The following is an 11,396-nucleotide window of genomic DNA, read 5'->3' as shown; positions in this document are numbered from 1 at the left end:
CACATTGTTCTAAAAAAATGGCATATCCTGACTGGTTTATAGTTAATAGTGTATTGGCATCCACACAATGGGAAAAACAGCGTAAGTGATCAATGCGTTTTTTCCTTCCACCGGAAATCGAAGGATGCTGCCATCTATACCATGGTGCATTCATGGGCATGGGAAAACAATGCTTGGCAACCAACGTTAAGCCCACTGGAAAGAACTAATAAAACAGGACAGGAAAAAAAATATATATGTATATATATATACATACATACCAACAAAATAACCTAGGTTACAATTGCATTAAGAATAAAAAAAATCAACAATTATTAGAACAAATCATTTGTAAATTTATGTTGAAAGCAGATATTTAAACATATGATTTCCAAACAAGGGTACTTGTACAGTTACAAAAGGGGAAGATGAAAAGCAGCCAATGAAAAATAAACACAATTAGGATTTCAAATTGCAGCAATGCTGATCTTTTGTTATACTCTCTATATTAGGGTCAGGTTTAGGATCCCAGTATGCAGGACAGACCACCAACGAAGTTAAAAATTTTTATTAGCACAATGGTACGAATGTCAGAAGTTAATGGTTCAGGCTGAGGTAGGGGATCTGTCAAGGTGGACCAAGGCCCTCCGCTGGAGAAGTGAGGCACAGGACAGCGTCAGGACGAGTAGAGGCTGGCCTGAAGGTTGGTTCCTGAGGAAGGACTGGTTCCCTGTTGGGACTGGACCGACATGCGAAGAGTTGACTGGCAGGCCCCAGTGTCGAGTGAAGTACTCTGGTAGTTCAGGAGCTACAGGGTATGGGGCTGTGAAGACCACCAGATCAGGGCAGGAGGACGGGATGAGGAAGTTGTGAAGGATTAGCACCTAGAAAGCTGAGCAGAGTGGCAGGAAGAGTTGGTTAGTGTTGATTTCGCTGAGTAGGATGACACAGGAGTGCTGCAAGGAGCTGGACCCAGCACCCTGGAGAAATATCGCCAGGCAGGCTGATTGGAGAAGCGTCTGGTGGACTGAGAGTTCAGAGCAGAGTTGAGTAGCGTGTAGCAGCTGCAGCATAGAGAGGCACCAGCCAAAACTCGGAGGAGATGGTTTGTCTGATGAGCTGAGTCAGTGTTGAACTGGCCACAAACGGAACTCGGGGTGAATAGGTGTCAGAGAAAAAGCAAACAAGGAGAGGAGCGTACTGAGAGAATAGGACTAGCAAGAGAGGAGACCGTGAGCTGGTAGGCTAGGAACCACAGAGACTGGGAGATCTGCTAAACAGGTACGAGACAGAACTGGAAACAGGAAGGCTTCAAGACAAGTGAAAGGAAAAACTTTTGGGAAGAAAGCCGGCCGGCAATACCTCTTGAGGGCAACTAACTGACTGGTAGAGAACACAGCTGAGGTCAGGCTATATACCAGTGAGACAGTTGGCTCCAGCTGTGCAAATTCCTGCCAGCCACGTCTATTAGCTTGACCACATCTGTCCAGAGAGGGAGAGAGACAGAAGCTGACATGTGGCCTAACAGTATATGTCTCAGTAAGCAATGAAGTACCACCTATGATGAGCCGACTGCACAGAACACACTGGCAGAATACTACTGTATCACCTTAGCACTACCTGCTGTGATGGAGAGTACATGAAAACCAGTTTCACAAGTCAAGCAGAGATGGATAAATATACTTAAAATTATGGTGTAATTGTTGAAATGTCAGCTACTGTCTCTTGAAGTAGTAGTAGTATGAATGCAAACATGAACACTGAACAAAAGAAAAATTTAACAAACTTTAACATCAGCAATTTCAGGATCATTATTGCAGTCATTTCTATGTAATTAATAGTGTCAAATATCACCAAGTTTAAATTTTATTTAAATGAACATATTTGTGACATGAGGTGTTAATGAGTATGTGAGATCAGCTTATAGGGTTGTGGGTGCCAGATAGAAAAGTTGAGAGCCACTAATTTAGTCTCATCTGTGTGACTTTACAGGGTGCTATCATCCCCAGCCTGCTGGCTAACAGCAGCTATGTGGTGCAGGTTTTGGCTGTTTGTACTAATGGACTGAGAGGACGCTGGAGCGACCAGATTATAGTTGATATGCCATTAGAAGACCCTGGTACAAACACACAGAAAAATTATTTAACTGTTACAGTCACTACAGTTTTAAGTAAGTCTTTATTTCTTTCCACTCTTTAGAAAGTGATTCTAATACTGACATGGTCACAAAAGGCTTGGAAGGCAACAGAGAGGTAGGACAGTCTGTGCATCTGTCACCACTCTGCACGTTAGCATTAATTTTGCTGAACTGTTTTGTGGAGCTTAAGTTTTCCCTTTATTTAATCATATCAGTGAATGTAATTATTATGCAATTTATTGTAATTATGTCAATAAAGGTTTGCCGATCTATGTTTGAAGAGCTGTACAAAAAGTTCTATGCAACTTTCCAGCTCGTTTAGGAAAGATTACAAAATTCAGGCACAACACTGTACTGCTATCAGGTTTTTCTCACTGACACAACCACTGAAGCCTGTTCTATGTTGAAGAATCAACACAACTGCACCACCACTGTGAATTTGCTAGAATGTTTATAATCACTAATTTAAGGAAGAACTGGTGAGACAGGATAAAAAAATTTTCCCCCATCATAATGATATACAGTATAAAACCCAACATCTCCACATAGCCATGCTCTTTTCCTCCTGACAGGTCTCATCTAAAGCCATACGGGAGAAACCCAAGAACCAAAATCAGGTGGATTTGTCTCCAGAAGACCATATCCCAGTAGAGCAGACCAGAGTTTACCAGGATCTTGCGGTCCGGGTCAGCATCCATTCAACACCAAAACCCCCCTCTGACTCTGCTGTTCTACTGAAAACCCGACTGCGAAATGTGAAAAAGAAAATGGTTACAAACAGAACTAAACCAGATGATATGGATCAGAAATGGATTGATGAGGATCAGAGGATCTCAACACACCGGCTGTTCACTAATGTGGGTTATGAAAGCAACAGTGCAGTCTGGGTAACTGAGGTAACTAAACAGCCACGGTTACTGTTTCCGGATGTTCAGAGCACCCTGCCAATGATCCAACGACAAATTACAGAAGAGGCATTGTTGTCCATAGTACCACATCAGGTAGTTGAATTGACTCCTTTTTTTCTCTTTTTAAACCTGATCACATTGAATGTTTAATGTTGAAACAAACAGACTAAATGTAATGCAGTGTTTCCTGTAGTTCATTCAAAATGCCAGAAGATTTTGCTTTAATTCAATCTTGTCCAAAGATGTGTCTCATGTTCTTGTAGTTTCTTCATTCAAGAACCTTCACTGTCTCTTCTACATACAGTCAAAGGATTTCAGTCCTCCAGATCAAGTTGGTGAAAGTGCCCTCCCTTCTCCTCAGTCATACCTGTACCACCGTCCTGTGGAGGGCATACAAGTCACAGACATCTTCTATGAAGACACAGTTAACAATTCTCCACTGGAATCCACCACCTCTGCTGCTGCTGTGGTACCAGGTCAGATTTGACAGGAAGAGATTTTTATTTTTTGACAGTCTTGTTTACCAAAAATGGATCAGGTTGGTACTGCTACATCAGCACTTTTGTGCAGAGCCAGGGAGAAATTTAGGATTGTAAATGATTAAATAGGTACCAGTAGAAAATTTTGTTCTGCTGGATGCTTGTCACTGATCAGTCTTATGGAGACATCCTGCTCTGACATGGCATCGACATGTTTAGATCTTGTGTTAACTTTTTCATTTTACATTTAAACATGTTTTCTTAACATTTAAATGTATGCTTTTAAAAATGTCTTCAGATAATAGTATTAACAGCTACTGCTATTCGGATAACTTAAGCTGTAATCATTGTAAGGAATGAATGTGCAGTACTGATGTATTTGCATTTGCTAACTGTCTGAAAAACCTAGAGAAATAGACGAAATTCATTATTTAATTATTATTCATTCAGATTTTTCCAGTAGTATTCCATACATGTTTTGTCAGTAATTCCTGAATTTTGTTGTAAATATGAAGGTCTTAAAATTGGAAATTTACAATATGTTAGTTTTCTTTATCTTTTTTGTATTGTTTGAACATATGTACACAGCATTGTGGATCTGAATTTGTAGCGTCTTGTACAGTAAGCTTGTGCTAGGTTGGGCATATGCATGTGTGACATAATCATCATAAATTCATTTATGGATATGAATCATGTAATGTGATATCTCATTACTTCACATGACATCCCACATTACATTATATTATGTCAGGACTTCTGTCAGGTTAGGCTGTCTTATTTCATCTCATGTCACTCACATCATATTGTGACAGTTCATTATGCTATATTACAAGCAGAGTCACATAAGGTCATATAATGTCATATCATGAGAAATCACGTCATGCCATGTTGGGCCATGTCATGTTGTCTCACTACTGTATATCACCATGTCATGTCATCATTATGTATATTTTGTCCCACAGGTAAAAAAATGGACAAAGACTCCCTGCTGTCATCTCTACCAAAAACCCTCACTTCAGATTCCTCCACCCCCTCCTCTCGCTGGATTACATCAAGGACGGCCATTGCCAGTAACACACTCACTGATTCAGTCTATAAACCATTCACCACTACTTCTCTTCTCAAGGTGCTGATACATACAACCCAGCCCATGTTCAATGGTAAGAACACCTAAGAACACTGTCTCTAGAAATATATCTCATTTAACATAAAAATATTTCACCTCTTGTTAAAAATGGTATAAATACATGTTGTTGTGGTGGGTAGAGAATCAGACCTAATTGTGGTGGATAGTTGTCTTTCTCCTTTAATAACTCAGTATTTTGCATCTAACCACTGTTGTGATTTGTGGTTGTGGTATTTTTTGTAAAGTGACATGATGTTGATAACAGCAGTGGTGAAGGTTAGTGGTGGTAAGGATGATGGCTGAAAAGCATAAGGTGGCATTGATGATTAGAGTGGTAATCAACAGCTTGCTTATTCTTTGAACTGGTTCAGAATTTTTTTTTATATTATGTTTAAGTTTTTCAATTTTCAGTTTACAAGCAACAAGAGCACTACACTAGAAATAAAAAGCACAAACAAAAACAAAAGTAAAAGGCTGCCAGACAGAGTGATGGTTAAGTGCAACTGACCCATAGTAATCATGCTCTGATTGCACATTCACAGCACTGTAATATTTTGATGTCAGTGTATAGTGCCCTGGTCATCATGGGTTGGGGGTGATATGGCACTGAGTCAAGAAGGTCCCCCAGATTCTCTCATGTCCATTTTGTTTGCCGGGCCTTTCCAGGTGAAAGCATTCCATTTGTATCACAGACACCATTTCCTTTAGCCAATATTCAAAGCTGGGTGGGGTAGTGGATTTCCAGGTCAACAGTATAAGTTTTTTCGCAACCACCATCCCAAGCTGCAGAGCTGTCTGCATGTCAGACGTAAGTCCAAGAGCCTCTGTGGAGCATCCAAATATTGCCAGGTCATGATTGGGTTTGATGTCCCTGGAATAGCATTTAGAAAACCATTTGAAAATGGCAGACCAAAGTCCAAACAATTGTGGACAAAACCAAAACAGATGAACTAAAGAACCCTCTGCAGAGTTGCATTTATCACATTGAGAGGACACTGATGGGAAGATCTGGCTCAGATTTGTCTTTGAGTAGTGCGGCCTGTGAATTACCTTATACTGAATAAGTTTGTAGCGGGTATTAATGGAACAAGAATGAACCTGATTCATGTAAATCTTTTGCCCAGGCTTCACAAAGATAATCAGAGGAGACCGGAACGGTGAAACAGTCTACAAATTTTGAGATTAAATGTTTGGAGTCGGGAGCAAGCATTAAGTTGTCATAGAAAGGGTGAGAGGATGGAAGAGATTCAAAATGCTCAAACCTGTGTTTTACAAAATCCCTTATTTGAAGGTAGCGAAAGAAATGTGAATTTGGGATGTCATACTTATTACATAGTTGAGCAAATGATGCAAAGTACCCTTTAATATACAGATCTGACAAAGTTGCAACACCTTTCCTCTTCCAGATTGTGAACGCTCCATCGAGCTGCCCAGGTTTGAATAAGGGGTTTTGACAGATGGGAGCATGTGTAGACTCTCTAGGAATCCTATTGGCTACTTTAATCTGTCGTAAAATTCGCAGTGAGTTCCTTAACACAAAATTTGACTGAGTTGATTTATCCAGAGTGGGAAAATTTAACCAGAGTGGAAAAAGAAAACAACCATGTACAAAAAGAGACTTTATCAACAGGTGATGTTTCAAGTTGTAACCAAGAGGGAATGTTCTCTTGTCTCTCCTCTGATGACTCTCCATGATTCCAATAAGTGAGAGCTCTGGAGTTAGCTGCCCAGTAGTAATGTTTCAAAACTGGGATACCCTCTTCTGTTGATTTATGTATGTGGGCTTTGGATATTCTGTGTGCTTTGTAGCCCCACACAAAGGGCAATATAATAGAATCAAGATTTTTTTAAAAAGATGCACTTAGGTAAATGGGTAAATTTTGAAAAAGGTACAAAAATCCGGGCAAAGTAACCATTTTGATCGCCTTTACCCGTCCAATCATTGATAAGGGCAGTGTCCTCCAGGCCTCAATATTGACTTTAAGCTTTTCCACCAACTCAGCAAAGTTAGCCTTAAAAAGGTGTTTCGGATTCTTTGTCAGCTTTAGCCTCAGGTAGTTGAAGTGATCAGTCACTACTCTAAAAGGCAAGTTTTCTAGAAATTCAACAGGAAGATTGTCCACTAAAGGTAGAACTTCACTCTTTTCCCAGTTTATTGTGTAACCAGAGATTCTACCGAAAGAGTTAATATAATCCAGAAGGGCGGGAATGGACGCTTGAGGGTCGGCTAAACAAATCAAAAGATTATCAGCATACAATGTCACACAGGTCTCAGTACTGCCCAGTCTGATGCCCTTGATGTCTGGGTGTGCTCTGATCCCTACTGCTAGGGGTTTCAAGTGCAATGTCAAACAACAGTGGAAACAATGGGTCCCCCTGTCGCACTCACCGTTGCAAGACGAATGGTTTAGATCTGTTCCCATTTGTAAGAATGGAAGACTTAGGATTTGTGTACAAACTTCTGACCCATTCAATAAACATTATTGAAGCCAAATTTTTTCAGTGTTGCAATGAGGTATGGCCACTCAATCATGTCAAAGGCCTTGTCATGATTCACGTGTATTATATAGAACAATCGGGATGGTGTTAAATCCCCCGCAGCCTGTTTGTCTGGAAGCAACGGTTGAACAATGTAATAAGTTTTTAGTTTATTTTAATGAGAAGGTTGCTACTACAAAGGCCACTGTGGTAGGGTTAGTGCCCGATCCTTCGGTCTTTACTCCTTGTTTGACTACTTTTGATGTTTTTGAGCCGGTATCTTTTTTGGAGGAAGTGGTTGCCCAGGCCACGCCTTCTGGCTCCCGTCGAGATGTCGTTTCTCCGGCTTTATTTAAGGAAGTCTTCCCATGTATTGGAGGCACGACTTTGGAAATTATTAATAGTAGTTTATCTTCTGGTGTTGTGCCTGGTTATTTTAAGCATGCAGTTTTGCAACCTCTACTCAAAAAGCCACGTCTGGATAAATCCATGTTGGGTAATTTTAGGCCTATTTTTAAGTTACCTTTTATCTCGAATATTTTAGAAAAAGTGGTCAATGCGCAGGTGAAATCCTTTTTAGATGAGAATAACTTATTGGAGGTTTTTCAATCTGGTTTTAATCTCATGCATAGTACAGAAATTACTTGTCCTCTGACATACACTTTAAGAGTCTTTCACAAAGTTGAATCATTGACTTCACCATTGTCATTAGTCTCAAGGAATATAGAAATCTGGTTAGTGATATGTTTTTTAAAGGTTTGGTCAGTGAGTAACAAAGGGATAAAGCGCCAGCCATACGACTGTTTGGGGAGGAATAGATTAAGGTTTAGACTAACCGGGCTGTGGTCTGATATTACTATGTTGTGGTACTTACTGTTGTCAATATTGGGGATTAGTCTGGAATCAACTAGAAAGTAATCAATCAGTGTGTGGGAATAAAATGAGTAGTCACGATCAGTTGGGTGCTGTAGCCTCCAGACATCCACAGTTCTCTTTGTTTTGATTAAATTGTTTAGAGTTTGCACTGCAAGAATGTTAGGTGGGGGGGCTGTGGAAAGCCTGTCCAAGTATAGATTGAGATAGCAGTTAAAATCTCCCCCTATTATTATATGATTTGAATCTTCGTCTGGTATTATATCAAACACTTTATGAAAAAACGCAGGGTCATCAGAATTTTGGCCCATATACTGGGAATAAGTTGATAAGACCATTTACTATAATAAACCTACCATTGGGGTCAGTTGTAGAAGACTTAAAGCTAAACAGCACAACAACAAAAGAAATTCTGGTTAGTTCTAGGCAGAAGCATAGAAGGATTTGCTTAGGTTTAAAGAAAGGTCATGGGATAAATTAACTACTTATTAATGTACAGTAAAAGCATTGTCTTGAAGTGGCCTGTAGTGCTGTCCAGAGGGGAGGAGTTCAAACAGATTGTGTCCAAGGTGTGAGGGGTCTGCAGAAATCTTCTCCACCCTCCTTTTGACCCGTGAGTTGCACAGGTCCTCCATGGAAGGCAGGCTTGCACCAATGATCTTTTCTGCAACCCTGACTGTCCACTGGAGTCTGTTCCTGTCACTGTCTTGGATGAGACCAATGAGCGTTGTGTCATCTGCAAACTTTAGGAACTTGACAGAGGGTTCCTTCGAGATGCCGTTGTTGGTGTAGAGTGAAAACAGCAGAAGGGAGAGCACACATCCCTGGGGGGCACCTGTGCTGATTGTTTGGGTGCTGGATATGGTTTTTTCCAGCCTCGCTGTTTCCTGTCAGAAAGCTAGTAATACACTGACAGGTGGGGGCAGGCACAGTGAGCTGGGTCAGTTTGGAGTGGAGGGTGTCCAGAATGATGGCGTCGAGGTGTTGCAGGATGTGATGCAGTGCCATGTTCACTGCATCATCCAATGACCTGTTTGTCTGGTAGGCAAACTGCATGGGGTCCAGCAGGGGGTCTATGATGTCCTACAGGTGGGCCAACACCAGTCTGTCAAAGGACTTCATAACTACAGATGTCAGGGTGACAAGTCTGTAGTCGTTCAGTCCACTGTTGGAGGTTTTCTTGGGGACTGGGATGATGGTGGAGCATTTGAAACAGGAGGGAACTTCACACAGCTCCAGTGATCTGTTGAAGATGAGTGTGAAGATGGGGGCCGACTGATCAGCACACACTTTTGTCCCTGGTGGGACTGTTGACGTGCTGTCTGTATTTGGGCAGTTCATGGGAGAGATTTGCTCTGTTAAAGTCACCCAGAACAATGAGTGGGGAGTCAGGATGTTCTAGCTCCATGCTAGTTATCTGTTTGGCCAGGAGCTGTAGTGCACTAGCGTGGGCCTGCGGTTTTAAGTACAATCAGAATAAAACTTGAAAATTCATGGGGAGAATAAAAAGTTTGCAACTGATAAAAAGAGTCTCTAAGTCCTTGTTACAGTACATGTCCTCTGTAGCACCGTGACATCTGTGCACCAACCTTCATTTATGTAGTGACAGATTCGTCGTCCTCTCATTTTCCCGGACAGCTCCATTATGCGATTAGCTTTGTACACCTGGAAGCCCGGTACTTGGATTGTGCTGTCCGTGATGGAGTCGCTGAGCCAATTCTCCGTAAAGCACAAAGTGGTAGAGCGTGCAAAGTCAGAGTTAGTCCTGTTGACGAGAAGGAGTTCATCCATCTTGTTGTCTAGTGAGTGGACATACACTAGGTGGATGGACGGGAGTAGAGCCTGGGTCCCTTTCTGGCATAGCCTGACTAAGGCGCCCGCTCGCTTACCTCATCGGTGCTTCCTCCAGGTCCCATAGATTGCAGCTGCACCACTGATCAGAATGTCCACACAATGTTCTTCATCCACAAAAAATGGTAAATGGACTGTATTTATATAGCGCATTTTTCCACAGTGTGTTGCACTCGCCAAAGCGCTTTACAGGAGATGATACACCATTCACACATCGATGACAACAGGCTGCCACACAACAGCGCTAGTCAAGCCACCAGGAGAAATTCGGGGTTCAGTGTCTTGCTCAGGGACACTTAGGCATGCGGGGAGACCGGGAGTCAAACCACCAACTTGCTGGTCAGGAGACGACTGCCCTACCTCGTGAGCCAAAACCACCCCACAAAAGTTGAAGAAAGGTGGTTTGGTGTGAGTTGTCCGATGTTTAACAGTTCTTCTCTGGTGAAAGTAATCCGGGATAGGTTGCAAAAGACAGAGGCAACAAGGAAAAACAACAAACACAGGAGAGCACTAGTACACAAGGCAGCCATAGTTGTCAGCACCATCTTGATGTATCAAGTAATTTGTACCTTCTGGTTATGGGAGTGATGACAATTGATGAACAGTGTCATTTCCAGCTGTAGCAGGCAGGTGGGGGTCAGTGAAAAAGTTCAGATAAACTTGCTTAAAGCAGCTAGCAACAAACAGATAAAGTTAGCAACTATGTGCTCTCACACAGTGTAGAATTTTGTAGTTAAAGAGACAGATTCATTTCCTTCAGGAGGTAGTGTAGACCAAGTCAGAGCTAAAAGGAGAATTAATATGGACAAACATTTGCCAAAGGTTCAAAATGGTGACTCCAAAAAGATGCTAATGTTGCACCATGTGTGCTGGATATACCTTTACATGTTTGCAGTATAAACTTAATGAAGTGATAATGTCAGTGATGACGATGATTTGATTTGATTTGATTTATTCTTTCAAGCATGTAAAGACAGTTGATATGACAACACACATGATTGTACACATAATCCAATATCAATTTGCTTATACCTAGTACATGCTTGAATGGAGTAGGAAGAAGTCAGACTTATCCAGTCCTACCCCATGACATCATCTTACCATCATTGGTTTGCAAGCAGTAAATGATTCTCTTCTACACCACACAAGTATTATACTAAAAAAATTATAACAGTGTTAACATTCTTACATAATTACATTCTTAAATAATTATCTTCTACACCACACAAGTAATATACTAAAGAATTGTTACAAAGTGTTAACATTCATACACCACACCCACAATGTTCCATCTAATTAATCATTGAGCCTGTTCTTGCATATATCTTGATTGACACATACCTTTATATTTATGTTTAAACTCATCAATTCTCTTACTATTACATAAACACAGCAGTCTTATATCCCACTAAATCAAAATATTTTAACAATTTAGACTGTATGAAAGCTACATTGGTGTGATCCCTGTACCCCATCTTATGCACAATTCTTATCGCTCTTTTTTGTAATATATACAATGGTTGAAGTGAGCTTTTGTATGTATTTCCCCAGTTTTCAACGCCATA

General features: G+C 41.0%; 1 protein-coding gene across 1 annotated transcript in view; it reads left to right on the top strand.

Annotated features, from left to right (window-relative positions):
• The window catches only part of ptprz1b (protein tyrosine phosphatase receptor type Z1b), an 84,940-nt gene that overhangs the window by 58,652 nt on the left and 14,892 nt on the right, over positions 1 to 11,396 (top strand). The window contains exons 10-14 of the mRNA XM_020601530.1: positions 1,972 to 2,098; positions 2,179 to 2,231; positions 2,689 to 3,117; positions 3,329 to 3,500; positions 4,466 to 4,663. Of these exons, the coding sequence (XP_020457186.1) occupies positions 1,972 to 2,098; positions 2,179 to 2,231; positions 2,689 to 3,117; positions 3,329 to 3,500; positions 4,466 to 4,663 (979 nt within the window). The remainder of the gene's footprint in view (positions 1 to 1,971; positions 2,099 to 2,178; positions 2,232 to 2,688; positions 3,118 to 3,328; positions 3,501 to 4,465; positions 4,664 to 11,396) is intronic.

The sequence above is a fragment of the Monopterus albus genome, unplaced genomic scaffold (genome assembly GCF_001952655.1).
Source record: "Monopterus albus unplaced genomic scaffold, M_albus_1.0 scaffold51.1, whole genome shotgun sequence".
In the NCBI taxonomy this organism is placed as follows: Eukaryota; Metazoa; Chordata; class Actinopteri; order Synbranchiformes; family Synbranchidae; genus Monopterus; species Monopterus albus.
This window is presented reverse-complemented; position numbering and strand designations above follow the sequence as displayed.